Genomic DNA, 21,809 nt, shown 5'->3' with positions numbered 1-21,809 from the left:
TCCTCTCTCTCAGCCTGCTGCATTCCCTATCCGAAGCACTCAAACCATTGTATAGAGTAGGTCTCCTCACACCCTCCTAGCAGAGCTGCTACACTTTGGGGGCGCTGTCTGAATTGGGGATGTGCGAGTATTGCAGGCATCATGCGTCCGTGCCATCTCCCTCACTGGACCAGCTGCTGGAGTGAAACTGACACACTGCCTTTCTTCAGATTTTCTCTTGAGTCCCTTTGATTCCCACTCTGTCCCACTCTTCTCAAGCTTAACTCTTTTCCCATAGGTGCACACCCTTTCCAGCAGCAACAGGATACCCCTCACCCCACCCCCAAAACATTGAACACCCCTTGGATTTTTCGCAGGAGAAATTCAACTCTGTGCCCTCTCCCAACTGAAAGAATATGGCCGCTTCTTAGGAAGCAAAGAAAGCCAAAGTCTGGCATCAGTTTTGGTCACGTTCCATTTTATTCTAATTGTGACATCATGGATGTGGAAAGATGGCACAACCAGGTGGAAAATAAAATACAATATAATCTACAGAGAAGGGTCGGGCCCAATTCCTGCTAGTAGGGAAAGGGAACTCTGCAATTTCCAATCCCAATCCACCCCCTTCCTCCCTGGACCACCCATACTGGCTATATGCAAGGATTGGTCCCTCAGCAATGGTGAAGTTGGCTGCTTTGAGGGGCAAGAGGTAGCAGGTCCTCTTACTGTGAGATGCAAGGACAAAAAGTCCTTCTTCTGGCAACACAGATAAGCCTCCCTAATCCATACACATCTAACAATTCAGATGCTCTGTATTCTTGCCCTACACAGATCTCAGGGCCCTTCCCAGGTATGTTAGGGGACCCTTAGTTTCTGACAGCCACAAACTCAGGAATTCTTTCCAGAAGGCCAAGAAGTCCTTGTTCCCCAGGAAATTGGACCCCCCTTCGCATGCAAGGATGAGGATACCTCCCCGCAGGAGGCACTTGCCGTTCCCCCAAGAAGAGATGGAAGGTGGTGGGACAGTTCTTGACGTGGCTCCTGCCTCCTTTCTCCGTTCAGGGACCCAGTGATTCCACAGTTGCACAGGGAGCAGCAACCGGGTGTTTAGTTGGGAGGATCATCCACCGCAGACGCCGGGGCTTCCTCCCCCTCTGTGCTGAGCAAGACAAGCTGGATGGCCTTGGGGACGTTTTCAAAGAGGGCGGCCCGGTTCTGCTGCTCCCCTTTCTTGACCCAGTGCCCATAGATGCGGAAGGCGCACGCGTCAATCAGCTTGCGCACCCCCTTGAGCGCATAGGGGTCGCACATGAGCATCTCCTTGGTGACCGGCCGTACCCGCCGGTAGTTGGAGACGATGCGGATAGAGGCCCGCACAGTCCATGCAAGAACCTATCGCGGGAAAGAGACAGGAATAGTGTCAATATGGGAAGTGAGACCTCGACGGTTAGCAGGAGAGAACATCAACTAAGACCCACCTGGTCCAGCATTCTTATTTATCAATTCATTTATTTAAATGATTGTAATCCACACTTTCATAAAGTATATCAAGGTGGCTTACAATGGACAGAGTATAATAAAATCAGTGTAGAAGTATCAGTAAAACATCAGTAGATACTGGTTGGTTTAAAAAAAAAGTTCCTATTGTGAAGAGTGGTCTAAACAGTAGTTTTCAGCAGACTGAAATAAGGTATTTTCCTGCCAAACCTCTTCCGGATAAGGAGTTCAGCAGGGCAGGGCCTAAAGGCACAGCCTCTAGTGAAGGCCAAATGAAACTCAGGGGCCTGGGCAACCTCCAGAGGTGTCCTGTTTGAGCAGAGCTTTCCAAACTGTGTGTCGCGAGTCATGACACGTTGGTTTGTCAGCTGCAGTGTGTAGGTGAGTCACACAAACGCTCCCCACACTCCTCCCGGGGCTGGAAAGGGCTTAGTTTAACCTCCAGTTTGCTAGTAAAACTGAATTACTGTCACAACATGATGCATATCTTAAAAGTGTATCACCAACATGAAATGTTTGGAAAACACTGTTAAAGAGGATCTCCGTGATCAAGGGGGAGTTTAATGCATGAGACCATCCTGAACGTACTTTGCACCCAAGTTGTTTAGGGCTTTGTGAATTAACACAAGGACCGTGAACCTGGCCTGGTAGCAAATCAACCACTTCTCCAGTGTGGCTTCCCGGGTGCTTCTGGGAAGTCAACAAATGGAACATAAATGCAACAGCCCTCTCTCCTACTTCTGCTCCTCAGCAAGTAGTATTGAGAGGCATACTGCTACCCCTGATCCCATATCATAAAGCAATCATGACCACTACTTATTGATAGACACCCTCCATGAATCAGTGACAAAGGACTACGGAAGAAACAAGTGGAAAGACCCACAAAGTTTCAGGCACATTACCAGAAAGCTATAAAGCACCAGCGTTGAAAGGAGATGATCAAATTGGGAAGGGGGAGGCACACAAACTGACTAAGAAGCCCTAATTGATCCATCATACTGGTTTTGGTCAATTCACTGATTACATGAGGGGGTGGGGGTGGTATGAAGGAAAAAAGCAAACACATTGCTTTTAGAAAACGCTTGCACATGTTGCAGCAGGAACCACCTTAGAATCAATGTTTCCTCCTGTGTGGGAAACATTTGCATGGCAGGAGGATCAAGAGACTTGCCCTGAATGCATGGTGCGGATTGAAGAGCCTGTGTTTACGGCCACCGTACTGCTGGAAGAAGGGGTGCTGCAGGGCCTGCTGAGCTGTCAACCGTTCTTCTGGATCCACCTGCAGCAGTCGTGAGATCTGCCAAACACACACACACAGAGTTGGGCAAGAGACATTTGGGGGAGAGGGGCATATATTTGGCGCCCAATATAGAAGGCTGAGCAATTCAGGGGCTAATAATAATAATAATAATAATAATCTGTTTTCATCCCACCCTTCCTGCAAGAAGCTCAATACAGCATGAACGGTTCTCACACTGCAAGCTAAGTTAGGCTGGGAGATAGGGTCAAAGTCTTCCAATGAGTTTCGTGGCTAAATGGATATTTGAACCAGGATTTCCTCCGGTCCCACTCTAATATTCTCTAACCAATACTTTATCACTTAAAGTAAAGGTAAAGGTACCCCTGCCCGTACGGGCCAGTCTTGACAGACTCTAGGGTTGTGCGCCCATCTCACTCAAGAGGCCGGGGGCCAGCGCTGTCTGAAGACACTTCCGGGTCACGTGGCCAGCGTGACGAAGCTGCTCTGGCGAGCCACCGCAGCACACGGAACACTGTTTACCTTCCCGCCAGTAAGCGGTCCCTATTTATCTACTTGCACCCGGGAGTGCTTTCGAACTGCTAGGTTGGCAGGCACTGGGACCGAACAACGGGAGCGCACCCAGCCGCGGGGATTCGAAATGCCGACCTTACGATCGGCAAGCCCTAGGCGCTGAGGCTTTTACCCACAGCGCCACCCGCGTCCCTTCACTTTATCACTTAGTTGTGAGTTTTTCCACAGACTCTCACTTCTCCAGCTCCCTCTGTCAGTCTACTTTGCCAAACACTTCATGTCCCTAGCTGCTAATCAGGGCCTTCGTTCCTACAATGGAATCTTGTTTTTTAAACCTGCCAATTAGGGCAGAGGTGAAAGTACTGGAAGCCTCAGGCGATCATCTATTATCATGGGCAACAATCGCTAGGATCTCTTCTATCCCACTGTCGCCACAATTCAAGACATGAATCTTAAAGCTGAGAAAAGCAGAAAAAGAATGATTAATCCTGAGAATGTTGGTTCTCTTTCTAAAGGGAAAAACAAGTTTTTAGTTCTCAAGGTCTAGAAGTTACATTTTGAAACTATAGAAGCTGCTGAAATATGTGACGCTTGAACTGGGAAACAAATAGGATTTTATGAGGTAAAGGGCAGGGATCCCTGTGTTACTCTTTGGTCCTCCTCATAACAAGCAAAAACAGAATACTGTAAAATATACAAAGAGGCTTGAATTGTGTAACACAGGTGTAAAGATACTGGATTTTTTTAAAGCAGAGATTAAATGAAAGAAGGTTGTTACAATAAAAGTATTTGATATAAAAATGGTTAATTGTGTGAAGAAGCAGGGAAACCCAGCATTTTGCTTCTGGCTGAAGTCAGAAAATATATAATGTATGTGGGTTCAGCTGGCAGTCTTGCCAGGAAGGAGCTAGTTTCAAAATACCAGATTTGGCTCCATACTTGCTAGGTTTACAGTTAATGGCAGTTAGCTGTGGACTCTACCTTTTATTAGCGTCAAGTGAATTGAAAAAGTCAAATGGTGATAGGTCCTTTTGTGGACATTCCGTTCGAATGATTGATCCAATGAGGACTCGGAACTCCAGAAAGAACCCAATGATTGGCCAGAGGGAGGAAATATAAGGGCAGACACAGCATTCTTTGGGAGCAGTTGGTCAGGAGACCAGAGAGTCGGAAGGTGAGCTTAGAACCACAGGAGACAGGGGCTGAGGGAGGCCAGCCAGGAGAGGTGTTTTTCAGGACGGTGTCTGACCAGAGTTGCCAGCAGCTGACAGTGGACCTCAGGAAGGAGAAAGACTTCAGAGGCAGCACCATCATGGCTGAGTCTTCAAGCACCAGACCAGAAGAGAGATTTCTGAAGAAAACTGAATCAAGCCAATCGGGGTGAGCAGGAGTCTCAAGAGATGGGAGTTCAGTCTGACTAACAGTTGAGACACCCTTAACGACCTTGTGCTCTTTCAGTAATACCCTGACCAGAGCAGCGGAAAAATGGAGATCTGGCTATCAGGTTGACATAGGGATGAGAACTAGGACAATTATGTAGCAACCTCTTTTGAGCCAACGCCAGATTTAAAGCACAAGTAACATATTTTAGCAATCATCAAACTATGTTGTTAAATAAATACCTGCATTAAAGCTATGATTTTATATTAAATAAGCTTTAATGCCTATTTGTTTAACACAAGCCTCCAGCTCCATTTGTTCCATGCCTCTAATCCGCTACTCCATGTAGTAAAAGGTTAAAGCAACCAGCTGGAATTAAATAGTGGCAGCTATGAAGTAAAAAGTAGGTACACTGTATATAAACTGCATGAGACAGGGATCCTATAGGATTTAATAAGGAATTGGTGGGAAGGCAAATCCCAGTTGGGCCCAGCCGGTAAGATCCTTCACAATACCACATTGCAGAACTCTCTTTTTTCTGGGCACAGATGTTTCCTAAAAGGAGATGCTGAATGTACATGTAGCTCGAGTTCTGTTACAAGAGATAGGATTTTCACCATCTTACCAGATCTTTGACTGTGTCGGACCGGTCATCCCACTCAGGGGAGCCAAACTGGTATCGCCCTTCCATGATCATTCGAAGCATCAGCATCTGCTTACGGTGCCAGAAAGGAGGAGAGCCAGCCAAAAGGGTGAAAAAGATGACTCCACAGGCCCAACTTCAGGGAAAGGAGGAGAGAGCTTTATTTCCTGCGCCCTTTTCCCAAACACCAAAATTGGAGAACAGCAAAGCAGAAAGACTAAGGAATATTGGCCGAGGAAGCACCCTATACAATGTTTGGAATCTTGAAAATTTTTATTTATTTATTTATTTATAATTACCATGCTTCATCCATGGGAAACAGTCAAAATATTGTTCCTCTTCAAAACAACAACAACAACACAAAACCCAGGCCATATTTTGCCTCCAGACTAAAGTGTGTAAGCACCTGCAAAATCTTGTCAATGGGTGTAGTTGTTCTGCCAACTATAGAATATGATGGTAGAGTTCCAAGCTATTTTCAAATAGTGACTGTGTGGTGAGTAACAAGGGGACAAAGGGACAGAACAACTGATTCCCCCCTCCTATTCCCTTGGGCAAAGGAACATGGAATAGACACCTCTCTCTCAAAACAGGTATAAAGACCCAGCTGAGCTTTGGCTCTTGTCATGGAACTTCCTTCACCCCTCCTTCCCCAAAAACTATCCCTCAGCCAAGGGGGACAGGTGTTAGCTAGCTGTCACTTACAGGTCCACTTCCCTTCCATAACCAGGGTGGGTCTCGTCCATGGAGCATTTCAGGATCTCTGGGGCCAGGTAGCCAGGAGTCCCACACAGCTCTAAGAGGAAGGAGTTGGATATTACAGAGATGCATAAGGTTTGGTGCCCAAGAATCTCAAATCAGGAGTCACTGCTAGCAGGATCTGCGTAAGTCAGACCAGCCACCCTGCTCACAGCAGAATCACGGAATCTGTAGTCTTGGAAGGGGCCACAAGAGTCATCTAGTCCAACCCCCTGCAGTGCAGGAATATTTTGCCCAACGTGGGGCTTGAACCCACGACCTAGAGATCAAAAATCTCATGCTATACTGACTGAGCTATCACTGAGCTGGTCTGCCCTACAGAGACCTGTACTCAGACTGGCCCATGCCCACCTCGCAGCTTCTCGCCCGGCTTCAAGTGGCAGGAAAAGCCAAAATCCGAGAGTTTGATGTTCAGCTGGTCATCCATGAGGATATTCTCTGGCTTGAGATCTCGATGGATGATATTATTGGCGTGAAGGTAGCTCACGGCGTCCAAGAGGGCTCGCATGATACACCTGAAAGAAGAGAGACACAAGCTGAAGGAGCCGCCACTTATCAGATCATCGCGGCTGGAGCCGGGCCAAGAGAGCTTCTGCCTCCCAGATCCAGCAGAGGGGACGGCACATTACCTGGTCTCCTTCTCGCTGAGGGTAACCTTCTCTGTAAGGTAGTCAAAGAGCTCCCCGCGTCTCATCCTGTCAGGGGAATGTGAGACGGGGTAAATCCACATGCAATGGGGGTGGCATGGAGAAGAAGAAGAAGAAGAGTTTGGATTTGATATCCCACTTTATCACTACCCAAAGGAGTCTCAAAGCGGCTAACATTCTCCTTTTCCCTTCCTCCCCCACAACAAACACTCTGTGAGGTGAGTGAGGCTGAGAGACTTCAGAGAAGTGTGACTAGCCCAAGGTCACCCAGCAGTTGCATGTGGAGGAGCGGAGACGCGAACCCGGTTCACCAGATTACGAGTCCACCGCTCTTAACCACTACACCACACTGGCTCTCCCCATCTCCCCTTCCTACACACAATGTCTCACTAAAATACCTCTACTTATCTACACTGAAGAGGGATTTCAGAGGCACAGCAGCAAGCACACAGGTATTGTGGGTTTGAAAGCAACACCACTTCAGCCCGCAAGGGCCTGGAAGCCTAGCAGCAGAAATCCACTGCCTCTGTCAACTTGCCTTTTCAACAACTATTATGGCTCTTCCTCCCACCCAGCTGCCTCTCTGAGGGTGGCTTCACACATGACTTCTCAAAACCAGACTGATCGCCACCTTGGAAGAAGAGGGCCTGTAACATGCAATGGGAAAGTATGTCTCTCTATTTTTCCTTTTAATCCCTCTTGGGAGGGTCAAGACCCACAACAGCTACAAGGGGCGTTTCCCATCTTGGTGAGAACAGGGTGGGTCAGCAGCTCCTCTTTTCAATAGCTTGTTACTTACAAGTCAAACACCAGGAACATGAAGGCAGATGACTCATAGGAATCTATCAGAGTAACTAGAGAGGGAGAGAGAGAGAGAAGGAGGGGAAAGAGGGGGATTGGATTATACAGTTTGAGAGCTGATTGCTTCACCGACGTAAGATGGCAGGAAACAGCTCCAGCTCAGTGCCTAGAGACAGGCAGCTACAATGCAAGAGAGCATGGCCACAGTCTTATTGTGCTAACAGTGCTGTGTAGCTTTAGGAATGGGGAAATCTACTGCCCTCCAGCATGGCCAATGGTAACAAATTATGAGAGCTAGAGTCCCACAGCTTAAGGGAGGCGGTCACAGGTTAGACACTGCTGAAGTAGGCAGTGGGGGGGGGTGTATTCATCCCTTTCAGCAGTGGGGTAGGAGAGCTGGGGGGAAATCACATTTGGCAACCAATGCGCCCCTTTGGTTTCAGATGGTACATGGCTAGGCGAGTCTAAAAAACCCAGGACACCAATTTTCATGACCCTCTATCGGCTGTGGTGGCTCATTTACCATGACTCTGGTAACTCTGGAATGTATTCTGACCAAACTAAGACTCCTGGTGTATATTTTGCTCTCGCTCTTCTGTCAATTGACCAAGTTGCCACTCCCCAACAGACCTCCCTTTGCTCCTTTCAACTCCCCCTTCCCACTTTGCTACATGCCACACTCCCAGCAATCTGCTGCTCCCCACCCCAATGCAAACCCTAAACATGGTTTCCTCCATTCCGACAACAATTAAGGGCAGGGCAATTCTCATTACCAGTCCGCATAGCCAGCAGTCAAGGATGATGGAATTGGCAGCCCAACAACATCCAGAGTGTCACAGGTTCCCCACCCCTGATTTAGGAGTGTGCAGGATGAGACCACGCAATGATTAAGGAAGTAGAGATGGGCACAGATGTCAACATGGTGGTGTTGCTGTGGGTGTTGAGATCATCAACATGGTGGAAGGCCTAGATGCTGGGGGGGGCAGGGTTCATTTGGGGGCAACTATACAATATAAAATTACATTTGAGAAAATACTAGGGTTTCAGAAGGAGGCCCAAATATTGGGATGCACATTTGGGTTACAGAGATTCTGGGCTGGGTGGGTAGTCACTCACTGATGTAGGGGTGTCCAGAGACCTGGCGCAGGATTTCAATCTCTTTGCCTGTCGATAAGCGCACTTCCTCGAGCTGCTGTGGGGTCATGCGTTCCGGAGTAACCTCAATAATCTTCACTGCATACTCCTGGCCTGTTTGCTTGTGTATGCAGCGCCGGACCACGCTGCTGACACCCCTGCAGAGGAGCAGAGATGAACAAACAGCAAGAGAGACGTCAAGTTTCTAAAAAATATTGGCTCCACGGTGGGGAAGAAATGTAGGACAGAGGTTGGAAAGCCATAAGTCCTCCAGATGTTCTGGACTACAATTCCCATCATCCCTTATGATTGGCCATGCCGGCTGCTGGGAGCTGAAGTCCAACAATATATGGAGGGAAACAGTTTATCCACTTGTAGTGTAATGGGTCCCCATCCAAGCACATTATTCAATCCATGATTACCCCCCTTTCCTGACCCACTCCTCACCTGCCAATTACATCCTTAGGGTCATATTTCTGGTAGAACTCTTTGGCTCCAGCCCAGTCCGGAAGCTCATCTTCTAGACCCACGTCCCGGGTCATCCTATTGTAGATGTGGAATGTTCTGGATCAAGAGCTGAAAAGCAAAGGGTGATGGCAGCAGTGATATTTAGACAGCTGAATACTTCAAACACCAGCTACCCAAGAAGAGACATTTTGAAAGGTCAACATGGAAGGTGGAATGCAAGGAATGCAACACAGCAGTTGGAGAGCTAAGAAGGGCAGTAAACATAAGAGGCAATGGATGTCTGATGTCAGGGGAGGCAGGTAGAGACATGCCAATTACCATGCCACTTTCAGGGGAATTGTGGAAGAGATAAAGGAGAATGACCCAGTCTTGGTCATCACTGGGCAGTAACCATTGGTAGGGCATAGCTGACAATTTCAACAGACACATTTCAGCCATCAAGTTATCAAGGCCTCCGACACAAATCACAGGTTTCCTTTAGATCATCAAACTAGTCAAAATCAACAAGTTGGAGGACTGCAATGTGGCCGCATCAGATTTCTCCAAATAGGGAAGAAAAAGACCAAAAAGCCTGAATCAGTGCTCTGGCACAACCACAACGACAGGTTTATTGCTGTCTTGACCATATAACTACAGCAAGACTGCAGAGGGGAGTAGATTGCAGAATCTAAGGGAGATTGCTCTTCAAATGTCAGGCATGAATGGTGCAGCTTATATCCTTTGTTTTCCATCTTCATACTGCAACAATTCTGATATTTCTTCCTCCAAGCAACTTGGACCAACATTTCAGCTGTCTTATAACCCTGTGCGGTTAAGCTATGCTAAACCCCACAGAGAGTATGAACTCAGATCTCTCTGCAATACGGCTGCCATCCAAAATATCCTGACTGCCACTGTGGAGTTTCATTTCAAACAAATATGCATAGGATTGCACTGTGTGTGTTCAATAGCCATCTACTACATCCCCTTGACTCTCATATTTCTTTAGTCCTTCAAAATAGATCCTTACAACCGTGAGTTTGAAACAATACACTGCGATTACATCTCCTGGGTATCAATACAAATTAGGAAAATAAAAAGAGCCTTCTGGGTTGGACCAATAATCTGGCCATCATCCTGTTCTCATAGTGGCCAGCCGTATGCCTATGAGAAGGCCGCAAGCAGGACCTGAGCACATCCTGTGGTTTATAGCAGCTGGTTATCAGGATCTCACCACTTCTGATCATGGAAGCAGAGTATAGCCAAATAAGAACAGTTGAAGGGAACCTTTTTTCAGTCACATTCCCTTCTAGACAAGCTTCTGGGGGCTACATGCCCCATGCAGGGCTGGACAGGGGCAAACACAAAAGTGGGAGGGGCAACAAGTGTCAATATAACCTTTGAACATTAGGCTACTTCCTACACACACTCACACACCCCTCTCTACCCTCCGTTCAGGGAAGCAAAGAGTTCTAGGACACATTCCAGCCAGGCAAAACCATTCAAGGAGTGTGCAAAGCAGGGCCCATAAGGGGTGTGGCTGGGGAGAGTGCTGAGAGCCAGACAGAGAGGTTGGGAGGGCTAGAAGACCACATTCGGCCCCTGAGCATGAGGTTTCCCACCTCTGAATCAGAATAAACATGCACTGACAACAGGCTTGGCAGTTGATCCAGATTGTGCACAGGAGCATATCACAATCCCTATTAAACAATTACATCCCTACTAAACAATCCCTATTACATTATTTGGAGTGCATAACCCCTTCTACAAGATCAAACCCATAATATCCCTCATTCTTTCCCCATCCCAGGACTTCCCCTTCTAAAAACATCTGCAACACTGGACTACCTTGAAGGACTGGTGTAAGCATTACTAAGACAGCCCTTCGTTCATTATATAAATAACCAACTATTATACTATAATCTATGCAGCGGCTGAGACAAGATACCCATGCTGTTTATCCTGAAGGTCCCCTTCCCAAGTCTCAATTCAGAGCCACGCAGAGGTGGGAAATGCACTCTGTTTATACTCAGAGGCACTCTGTCCGTAGATTTCAGAACCGTGGCCTAGCACTGTCAACAGGTTCCGGGGCTCATGAGAGCCCCGGGGTGAAATGAAGCCTTGCCTATCGGTCCAGCCCTTCCGAGTCGTCTCCGTCTCCTCTCTCCAGAGGGATTCCACACACCGCCCCACACCGCCCGCGCACGCGGAGGGACTCCCCGAGATCCTCACCCGGCAGCGCCGTTGCTTGGATGCGAGTGAATGACCCCCACCTGCAGCCGGCGACTCCCAGGCTCCGCCTCCTCTTCTTTCTGATTGGTCCGTCGCGTTCCAAAGGCGCGGCCGGGCAGTAGCACCAATCTGCGAAAGGAGAAAACAGGGTGTGTCGAGATGGACGAAGGCCGGCATCCAGTGAGTGGACGGATGGAGAGGGAGCGCTGTCAGCGGCAGTAACCAATCAGCGCTAAGGTGAAGAAATATGAGGCGGGGATTAAAAGAGGAAGCGGCTGTTTCCGAACGGCAGCAGGGGAGGGGAGAATGCTCAGCCAATGAGCAAAGCCACGGAAGGGCGGGCAAAAGGAGCGCGTTATTGACAGGCGAATTGACCCATCGGCTGCTCGTTTTGAGAAACAGCGCTGAGGGGAGGAGCTCAGAATCCGAAGGCTAGGGAAGACAGCGGCCAATCGCGATCGGAAGTGGGCGGGAGCAGAACATTGGGGTTATTCAGGGTTTCATAATCGCGATAGTAAAGGTCAGGATGAGGTCATAGCTACTACTTTCCCTCCTTCCGTTATTTGTTATGCAATTACACAATAAACACCCCCCAAAACGAAAAATACACCAGGGTCTCTCTACGGAGCAGGAGTAATTTGTGCATTTTATTTCTATCTCCATAAACTGCTGCCTCTGGTCTCCTGGGTGGTCCTTTCGTGTCTTTCAGTTTGGGGCAAATCAGGAGTTTGGCTGTGAACAAAATATGATGATGATAATGATGATGATTCCATCTTTCCTCCAAGGAGCTCGAGGCAGCACATATTTCCTGCCTACCTCCTCTTCCACTCTTCACAACAGTCTTGTGAAGTGAGTTCTGGCTGACAGATAATGACCCGCCCAGGGTCACTCATCGCTCATCATGGATGAAGAAGCATTTGTACCTGTGTCTCCCTGACCCATCATTTTAACCTCAACTTCACAGTTGGTCTTTGGGTTTCCTCCACCGAATAAATTGCTCCATCCCATGACATCCATAGGAAAAGAAAATTCCTCCAGTAGGACACCCAGTCACCCAGAGGCAGCTGCACAAAGTGTAAAAGGATGCCTTGAGCCAAAAGGCTTTCCCTCTCCTGCATATGCGAAATCAAACTACATGGTCTCTCATCCACCCCAAATTTTGCCATGACAAAGATGTGATCTCTTAACATGCAGTAAGAATCGCTCACTCTCTTCTTAAGGTGGGAGGGAGGGGGTTATTGGTTGGTTGGTTTTTTTCTTGTTTTTATCATGTATTTTTAGGTTGTGAACCAACCTGAGATTTGTGGATGAAGAGTGGTATACAAATTTAATATAAACAAGTAAATAAGTAACACATGCCTACTGCTCATGTGCAGTTATATCTGTTGTCTGACCAGCATCTGCTAGTAGTGGTTATACAAGTGTTGTTATTAATGCTTTTTCATTAAAAGTGGTGTAGTGGTTAAGAGCGGTAGACTTGTAATCTGGGGAACCGGGTTCGTGTCTCCGCTCCTCCACATGCAGCTGCTGGGTGACCTTGGGCTAGTCACACTTCTTTGAAGTCTCTCAGCCCCACTCACCTCACAGAGTGTTTGTTGTGGGGGAGGAAGGGAAAAGGAGATTGTTAGCCACTTTGAGACTCCTTTGGGTAGTGATAAATAATGGGGATATCAAATCCAAACTCCTCTTCTTCTTCTTCTTCTTCTTCTTCTTCTTCTTCTTCTTCTTCTTCGCAGCATCAAGCATTACAAGGCAACATAGGCTTGTGTGCAACACCATACAGTCAAACAACATAACTGCCCCTCAATAATCCTGAGAGCTGTACTTTGTGAAGGGTGCTGGGCACTATGAAGGGTAAATTACAATTTCCTGGATTCTTGGAGGGGGGGGGGACTAACTGGTTGAAATGTATGCCATGTATGAGGCCGAAGTCGGCAATACAACTCACACAGCTGTTGTATATGTATCATGTAGAAAGCTGCCACACTGCGGCCCTCAACTCTGAGCCACACCACAGAGTAACTTCATCACACAACTGCCCTCAAATACTTCTAATTCCAGATGCTAACCAGCAGCCTCTCCCTTGGAGCCTGCATGTAACAAGAAATCAGCGATTAAAATAGTTGTGAATGTTAACACCTTTCATCTCAGCTAAGGATGCTAAGCCTGACTGACCCCCTCCCCCCAACCATTCTTGCCTCCAATTACATATGGCTGAAGGCCCTTCTCTGCATATTGTATGTTGCATTAATTTACCTTTTTAATTGTCTGCCCTGCTCCATAACAAGAAAACAACGAAGAGTATTGGACCTTAAAGACTTGGATTTCTCATAAATCTGCGTTTTTACAGCGTCACAAGGTGCTGCCGTTGTTTCCTCAGTTTGAAGCAGGGTGGGTTCATAAACTGACAAAGGCAATTTTGCTTCCTTTTACGTTAATGTTTAAATGAATGTTTACTCTCACAATGGGCTTGCCTGCACTTGGAGAATAACTGCATCTTAAACGTGCTCAGCATCATCATGTTTCTGAGCAGGTCATTACCGGTGAGCGGATGTGAGTAAAAGGAAATAGGCATTGACATGATGGGGCAGACCCACACATTTAGAGCACATGTGGATCTGTCCCACAATGTCATTGCATTTTTAAATCAGATGACTTCCCGCAAAGAACCATGGAATCCATAACTTGTTACGGGTGCTAGGAATTTGTAACCACCTCCAACCATCAAGGCCAGGCAGAGGCAACAGCTGGAAGAAAATAAGTGGTGGTGCGGCAGCAGGATCTCCTGCCCTCTGTGGAGCTTGCTAGAAGTGGGTCGCTTCAGGTCACCTCATTGTTGCGCCGGCCATGGGGCTACAACTCCTATCATCCCTGACCAATGGCCATCCCAACTGGGGCTGATGACAGTTCACATCTGGCAGGGGGCACAACTATTCCTGCCACTAGATCCCAAGTCCAATGTTTTATCTGTTTCTTCCAGCCCTACTCCTGTAATGGCCACCCAAGAGACAAGTGGAACAAAAAAAACAACAACCCACCCCCATTAAACCACTGTAGTGCAACTGTTTATTTGTATTTTTGCATATATAAGTGATGGGCAGAATAAAAATGCTTATTGAAAATAAATTAAATAAATAAAATATTGAAGCAAGAAACACAGCACAGTGCAGAAACTATGTTCCTGTGTTTCCAATATCCTTCGGTTCCAAGGGAGTGGATCCTAGCATCTATGCGCAGGAGCAAAACCTGATTCGGGACAGAGCACATACTTTGCCTCAAGAAGAACTCAGGCACATCCCAGATACACTAGAGCTTAAAGAAGAGGCACCTCCCAGCTCAGAGCAAAGCCCCTCTAGTCCAGCATCCTGTATTTCACTGTAGCCATATATATTTTATCCTTGTGAGTCCATAGAAGCAGGCCACAGAGATCCGATGTCTGCAGCAGAAGCTGTTCCATTTCCACAGCCTCTCTTCTAGAACCTCCGCAAAGCAGGCTTTGACAAGAGTACACCAAACCAGGGTGCACGTAACAAAGACCCACATAATACCCATTTCTGCTAAATCCAGCTGGGCAAGTATGTGGGAACCAGAGGAGAAGATGATCCTGGAAGTTCCAAGTCACATGTTCTTCAGGGTCATCATCATTCGGCTTGAGTTAAGAGGTAGGAAATGAGGTACACTGACACGGGCGCCAGAATGATGAGGGACACCCAGACACTGATACTTAGGACAGACAATCTCCGGGACCTCCGAGCCCAGTCAGCCGCTGATACCTGGGAACCAACCTTTTGCTTCTCACTAGCCTGGATGGGACAAAACCAAGAGAGAGAACCTCATTATTGATGTCACTTATTTTAAAGAAACAGCCTCACATTTTAGGTCTCCTCCTCTGGACTTACCTTTCTCAGCGTATCTTGATGATATGTGTCAGGTCTAAATTTCTTTGCAACCTCTGATCTTAGTAGCCTTGAACCAGATTAAAGCTAGGAGGCATATAAATTGGATGAGAAAATTGGCTTCCAGGTGGAAAAATCAAAATTGGAAACAGAATTGTTAGATTCCAAAACTAAGAATTTGTCAAGAATGTATAATCTGCTGTTGAAATGGAATACTCAGGATGAAACGGTAAAATCTGCTATGATTAAATGGGCACAAGATGTTGGACATAACATTATGATGGCTGACTGGGAACAGTTATGGACCACAGGTATGAGGTTTACGGCATGTAATGCCTTAAGAGAGAATATTATGAAAATGATATACAGGTGGTACATGACACCAGTCAAGCTTGCAAAAATCTATCATTTGCCCGATAACAAATGTTGGAAATGTAAAGAAACTGAAGGTACATTCTTTCACCTTTGGTGGACGTGCCCAAAGATTAAGGCATTCTGGGAGATGATCTATAATGAAATGAAAAGGGTATTTAAATATACCTTCCCGAAGAAACCAGAGGCCTTTCTCCTGTGCATGGTTTGCCAATTGGTGTTAAAGAAGGATAGAACTTTCTTTATGTATGCTACAACAGCAGCAAGAATACTCATCGCGAAGTATTGGAAGACACAAGAACTACCCACTTTGGAAGAATGGCAGATGAAGGTGACGGACTATATGGAATTGGCGGAAATGACCGGCAGAATCCGAAACCAGGGAGAAGAGTTGGTGGAGGAAGATTGGAAGAAATTTAAAGACTATTTACAGAAATATTATAAAATTAATGAATGTTAGAATGATGTTGGATTGAGGTTAAGGGTTTTTTAGTAACAACGGTACGAAGGAATATGTAAAAACGGAATGTTAACAGGTGAAAATTTAAAGGTATAATATATTAAGATCAAGATAAGGATAAAGTAAAGAGGGAAAGGATTTGCTGAATAAATAAATTGAATTGGAATACAAAGAGGGGAGGTGTGGGGAGGTCCAGGAAACAAGCAAATGCAAGATATGTTATGAAAAATTGAATTGTTTTTAATTGTTTTTCTTTATTATTTTTGTATTTTTCTTTTTTCTTTTTGTGACGTTATGGAAAATCTTAATAAAATATTATTATTAAAAAAAGAAGAACCAGATTAAGGCTATATAATTCTAAGCTTGTTGTATAATCTTAGAAGGGGCGTAGGGACGTGAAGGGGCATGGCGGTGACTCTCATTAAGGGACCCAGCACTTCTGGATTTGACTCCAAAGGGCCAACCTCCCAGGAACATCTGGCCTATGCCACAGAATGCCTGCCTTGCTGGGGAACTAGGGCTCTTTTCACAGTCCAGGTAGGGTGGCCTGGCTTTCAGAGGGATGGCATGGCCCAGCACACCCGGCAACATCCCTTTCTGGTCGCACATTGCAGGGGAAGATCAGTAGTGGTGGCAAGCCCTCTCAGGGAATCTCGTCCACCATCTCCGGCCTTGTTGAGGAATCGCAAGGGTTCTCTGGAGCAGACTCTCATTGCCAGATGGAACGCAACAATTGCCATGCCTTGGTTTCAGATTGCATATATCCACAGAGCATTCACTGCAGTTTCACCATGTGACAAGAATGTGTGGGAGCTTCAAAGGCAGTAAATATTGGCCTGGGTGGGGCAGTGAGGTGGCTCCTGCCCACGACTGCAATACTGTGCTCAGGAAACATCTCACACACACACCCCATTTAATATGTGGATCTATCATTTGTTTCATTGACATGACAATCCTGGATATACTACATCACTGGTTCCCAGTCACTTTTTACATCGCCTAACATAATATAACTTTGGCATGCCTTGAATTTATGAGCTGCCCATTTGTCCTGTAACTGCCCATTTGTGGGTCCAGCTGCCCATTTTGTTTTTGTTTAAAAAGCACACTTGCAAGGACACACAAGGAGGCACAACTACAGTTATTTATCTGGAAAGGAAGGCAAGAGAATGGCAGAAGCTGTTAAGATCCCAAGGGATTTTCGTCTGATCAGTAAATACATTTGTAAAGGCACAAGGTTTTCTCTAACCAAAGTGTACTCACAGTGGACCTAGTGAACTTAATGGATCCAAGTTTGCCATGTTCACTAATTTAAATGGCTCTGCTCTGAGTATGATCAATATCGAACCCGCTTCCCCTCCCTAAGCCTCCAGGAATTCTTTCCCTAGAAACTGGTTCAAATCTTGCACTGCATCCCTTGTCCCACCCACCCACATCCCTTGTCAAAGCAGCAGGTAACTCACCTTGATTGCATAGATCAGTGCTAGGACTCCGATGCAAGAGCAGCCACAGATGATGCTAAATATGGCCAGATTGCGTAGTCTGTGCTTATGAAAAGAAGGGGGCTTGGCAGGCATGTCCTTCTCCTGGATGTCGGCTGGGATCATCACGATGGTCTCTGCAGCATCTTGCTGAAGGGTCCCATTTTTGAGCTCCTGCTCTCCTTCCATAGCAACTGGAAAGTTGCTGAAGTGTGCTGACAAGCCTGCTCTTTTCTCTCTGCTATTTCAATTATCGCCACGATCAGTGATGATCTGAGTCCACATTTGTGCTTCTAAATTCCAAGCCAGGAGCTTGAAATAGCTAGTGGAGAGTTCGATCTTAAGAGGGTCAGGTTCAAACCCCACCTCTTCTGTGAATTCTCTGTACAGCACTGAGAAAGTGACTTTCGCTCTTGGCCTCAAGTTTCCTTTGTGTAAAATACCTGGGCGTATTATCGCCCTACCTCACCGCTGCGAAAGGAAACGTGGAATTTAAAGAAACGTCTTTCACAAGCTGAGTGTTATAGAAATGATAAGGTAGCAACGCCCGAGAATTAATTCACCTGAAGCCAAAAGGGTGTGATCCTCTTTATGCCTAAATAAGTCCCAGTTCCTCAGTCTTCAGTACAGCTCCTCCGAAGGAAGAAATGTTGAGAATAATCCAACATCCGCAGGCTGGGAGCTCACCTCTCAGAAACACTTTTATACACACCTGGCAGCTCCCAGTTTGTTTGGTTATACCTTTTTTGGGCTGGGTCCCAGACTCTTTATTGGGTGACGTCACTGTTGTTGGACCTGACTCAGGTATGCAGGTTGCAATTCCTCCTGAGATCATACTTTCCTCCCCTCTTTGTCTACAGGCTAGTGCTTCAGCTTAACTGGGTTGCGGTTCAGGGAAACTTAAGAGCAGGAATTTCAATTAATGCAAGCAATCTGGGGGCGGTCTCCTCAGCTGCTGAAGGGAGATCAGGCTGAAATGGCAAGGTAGGCAAAATTACCTGCTGGGAGCCACCCAGAGTGGCTGGGGAAACCCAGCCAGATGGGCAGGGTATAAATAAATTTATGATGATGATGATGATGATCCAGTCTCTGGGAAAGGGAGGGATGTAGTGGCACGTGTTAGCACTGTGGGTTCCTTCGCCCCTAACGTTTACACCTATCACTAGATTTTTATGACTTTTAAGTGCTTCCAAAAAAGAAGAGGGGGCGATACAATATTGCATCCACATATTGGTTGTCTAGCCCCATTGACTTCAATTTTAGAGCTATATAGTGTGGGACACACTTACTGTAGCCTTCACAGGTGTTTTTTCAGCCCCCCCCCTCACTTTTATCCTAACAGAGATAGCAAAGCTGAATGCAGTGCCTCAGTAGCAAAATGGACTCTTTTTCAACTCTTCTTTGCCAGTCCTTCAGATGCCTCAGGTCTGAGGCCTAGCACATCATGCTCTGAGGCTCAAGTGAGCTCAGCCTCCAGTTCTGCTCTCATGTAAATATGGCTAAGAACCGAACTGCAGAACTCTAGAATGGTTGCACCTGCTGGTTTACACATGTAGGTTTTGAAATAACACAGGAATCTCATTTCAACGTAACTGAGAATTTTGCATTAACTTCCAAGTACAGGTTTAACACTTGGATTCTGCAAGATTTCACATTTTAATCCCCTGAAGGCACTTTTTAGAAGACAAAAGGGGCATAAGGAAAGGCTGACCCACCCAGCCCTCTCACTACCCCCTGCCAAAAGAACAAATGTTTCCTTTAAAAGTTGTTGTCTTGTAATTACAATTAAGCAACTGTAGCACAGAGGAACTACAGTGGAACTTGGTTTTCAAACTTAACCCGTTCCGGAAGACTGTTCAGCTTCCGAAAAGTTCGAAAACCGAGCATCAATGGGCTGGCTGCAGTCAAGGGGGGGAAATGAAAAATGTGGATCAGAAGCTGTTCGGCTTCCAAAAATAGTTTGAAAACCAGAGCAGTTACTTTCAGGTTCAGGAGCCGAAACGTTCCAAAACGGAGGCATTTGGGAACCGAGATTTGACTGTATGTTTAAATTAAGGACTTGTTTTCTAGCATTACCTGTACCCATTTGGCCACTGCCAGGGTGGTTCTCATTTCTACAGCCACCTCATATATTAGCCCCCAAGTGGGCTGTGTTTCAGAGGAATGCAGCCACTTGCTTTTTCACAAAACACTGTTGCATGGAAAAGCTACAGGTCAGAAGGCTGTTGTGAGAGGAATATGCCAAAAATGAATCAAAAGGTCTAAAAAGTGTTAACGGGAAGTCATATATTAACTGACTCATTGTTTACTCTTGGTTACTGTTGGCTTCGGAAGGTGTCATTCCTGATGCTGGCTACAAAAATGTGACCAAACTGGTCCCCCGTTGTTTGTGGCATTGCTTGGCAGTGGGAACTTTTGTGCAATTGCCCCGTGCCTCAGCTGAGGCGTGCCCTTGTTTAGACTTGCCAGGGCCCATTTCTGGCTCCTTGATAATCTATTCTTGCTCATGGTACTTTCCAGATTATTAGATAAAAAACCTAGATATTGCAATAGCAAGGAACTAGCTCTTCTCCACCAACATGTGGAGGTAGTACAGGCCTCGCTATTAATCCCCGCTCCCTGAAAGGTATAAAACCAAGAGGCAGCGACTTCTCTCCCCCAGCGATCAAGAGGCATTAAGAGTCACACTCCAGCCAGTCAGAGACTTAGGGGGTGCAAAGCAGAGTCAATGAGGGGTACAGTCCAAGGATTGTCCCACAGGCTTGGAGGACTGCATTTCGTCCCTATGCCCAAGTTTCCTCACCCCTATCAATACTGTTAGAGCCCAAAAAACATTCCTTTTGGTACGAATGCTCTTGCATCAAAGAGGATGCCTCAACCAGAGTAAAAAATAAATAAGGATGGATGCCCTGTGAGGGGTGCGGGTGGTGCTGTGGTCTAAACCACCAAGCCTCTTGGGCTTGTCGAGCAGAAGGTTGGCAGTTTGAATCTGCCCAACAGGGTGAGCTCCCGTTGCTCTGCCCCAGCTCCTGCCAACCTAGCATTTTGAAAGCACAACAGAGCAAGAAAGAACCCCTGCAGCAGGAAGGTAAACAGTGTTTCCGTGCACTCTGCTTTACGTCACGGTGTTCCATTGTGCCAGAGGTTTAGTCATGCAGGCCACGACCCGGAAAGCTGTATGTGGACAAATGCCAGCTCCATAGCTGTCAACCTTCCCCTTTTTTTGCAGGAAATTCCCTTATTCCAGCGCTGCTTTCCGCTGCTATCCCAGATTGTTAGATATCCCGTAGACTGTCCCCGGGACAGGTGAGGCTGCTGATCCCTTATTTTCGAGGCCGCTGATCCCTTATTTTCAAACCTGAAAGTTGACAGCTATGGCCAGCTCCCTTGGCTTGAAGTGAGATGAGCACACACCCCAGTCGTCCTTGACTGGATCTAACCGTCCAGGGGTCTTTTAACTTTACCATACCTGCCCCTGTGAGTCATTGAACTTCTGCATATATGGATTGTAGAAAACGGTGTGCCCCACCTTGTCATCACTTGACAGTGGAGGAAGACTGGAGAGCTCTCACAGAGGAGCTGAAAGAGACCATCTAGAAGACCATGCTGCTTTTGGCAGCCAACCTGCTCAGTGTGATTTTCCCCACCCTGGAAAAAATTTTAGTCCTGAGCCTCAGGTGTATAAAAGCAGGGATGCAGCCCTCCTAATGCTGTTTTTGTTGTATGTGTTGCTTGCCTCTAGCTCCTGTCAGCCTCTGCAAGCATGGCCAAGAGTCATACCTGACAGAGGCCATAATCTCTGAAAGACCACAGGTCCCCCATCTCTGAGGTAAAAGATAATCCTGTCCTCTCAAAAGCCAGTCCTGGGACACAAGCTGGTTTTATACTAAATGGGAAGTTATCTTTTTGAATGTAAGGGTGTGGGCAGAAGGAGGGGCTGTGAGCGCTTGAGGCTTGCTCATGCAACACAATGCAATGGTCTAATATTGTGCATGAACCAAGCACTGGATCTTCTAAGGCAGAGCTTTCCAAACTTTTCATGTTGGTGACACACTTTTAAGACATGCATCATTTCGCGACACAGTAATTCAGTTTTATTAGCAAACTGGAGGTTAAACTAACCCCTTTCCAGCCCCAGAAGCATTCAGACGACACATCCACACACTGCAGCCAACACACTAATGTGTTGTGACACAGAGTTTGGAAAGCTCTGTTCTAGGGCACTGGTGGGGCACCAGAAGTTCCTGGACTCCAGCTCCTATCAGCACTAGTCAGGATGCTCAAGAGTCAGGAATGATGGAAACTGTAGA

The 21,809-nt window shown here is 46.6% G+C and overlaps 2 protein-coding genes and 2 long non-coding RNA genes across 5 annotated transcripts; 2 read left to right on the top strand and 2 right to left on the bottom strand.

Annotated features, from left to right (window-relative positions):
* Positions 1–436: 436 nt before the first annotated feature.
* PHKG2 (phosphorylase kinase catalytic subunit gamma 2) lies at positions 437–11,432 on the bottom strand. 2 transcript variants are annotated; one of them, XM_083409742.1, is made up of 10 exons: positions 11,291–11,432; positions 9,059–9,187; positions 8,594–8,769; positions 7,476–7,530; positions 6,659–6,724; positions 6,381–6,544; positions 5,976–6,066; positions 5,253–5,406; positions 2,648–2,773; positions 437–1,371 (listed from the first exon to the last, which is right to left on the bottom strand). In XM_083409742.1, exons 2-10 carry the CDS (start codon positions 9,151–9,153, stop codon positions 1,087–1,089), a joined length of 1,212 nt encoding a protein of 403 aa, XP_083265868.1. In that variant the 5' UTR covers positions 9,154–9,187; positions 11,291–11,432; the 3' UTR covers positions 437–1,086. The 2 variants fall into 2 exon arrangements, with proteins under 2 accessions (XP_083265868.1, XP_083265869.1); XM_083409743.1 differs by lacking the exon at positions 11,291–11,432 and adding an exon at positions 11,007–11,179.
* LOC310662755 lies at positions 2,780–5,746 on the top strand. The gene is made up of 2 exons (XR_014504308.1): positions 2,780–3,087; positions 3,465–5,746. It is a non-coding gene; the product is annotated as an uncharacterized lncRNA (long non-coding RNA).
* A 2,909-nt stretch (positions 11,433–14,341) lies between the features above and the next one.
* On the bottom strand, positions 14,342–18,086 carry TMEM265 (transmembrane protein 265). The gene is made up of 2 exons (XM_083409824.1): positions 17,482–18,086; positions 14,342–15,093 (listed from the first exon to the last, which is right to left on the bottom strand). The coding sequence occupies exons 1-2, from the start codon at positions 17,686–17,688 to the stop codon at positions 14,932–14,934; spliced, it is 369 nt and encodes a 122-aa protein (XP_083265950.1). The 5' UTR covers positions 17,689–18,086; the 3' UTR covers positions 14,342–14,931.
* Positions 18,087–18,304: 218 nt separating this feature from the next.
* On the top strand, positions 18,305–21,617 carry LOC310662756. Its single transcript, XR_014504309.1, has 3 exons — positions 18,305–18,483; positions 20,729–20,805; positions 21,242–21,617. It is a non-coding gene; the product is annotated as an uncharacterized lncRNA (long non-coding RNA).
* Positions 21,618–21,809: the final 192 nt, after the last annotated feature.

This window comes from Podarcis tiliguerta (genome assembly GCF_965153285.1).
Source record: "Podarcis tiliguerta genome assembly, chromosome: 13".
Classification (NCBI taxonomy): domain Eukaryota; kingdom Metazoa; phylum Chordata; class Lepidosauria; order Squamata; family Lacertidae; genus Podarcis; species Podarcis tiliguerta.
This window is presented reverse-complemented; position numbering and strand designations above follow the sequence as displayed.

Excerpts from the sequence above, each read along its gene's own strand:
- PHKG2 (XM_083409742.1), bottom strand. The coding sequence starts at position 9,153 with ATGACCCGGGACGTGGGTCTAGAAGATGAGCTTCCGGACTGGGCTGGA. Across the intron at positions 8,770-9,058 it reads CCTAAGGATGTAATTGGCAG|GGGTGTCAGCAGCGTGGTCC; the intron begins GTGAGGAGTGGG and ends GCTCCTCTGCAG. Across the intron at positions 6,067-6,380 it reads GCCGGGCGAGAAGCTGCGAG|AGCTGTGTGGGACTCCTGGC; the intron begins GTGGGCATGGGC and ends CCTTCCTCTTAG.
- TMEM265 (XM_083409824.1), bottom strand. The coding sequence starts at position 17,688 with ATGGAAGGAGAGCAGGAGCTCAAAAATGGGACCCTTCAGCAAGATGCT. Across the intron at positions 15,094-17,481 it reads CACTGATCTATGCAATCAAG|GCTAGTGAGAAGCAAAAGGT; the intron begins GTGAGTTACCTG and ends TGTCCCATCCAG.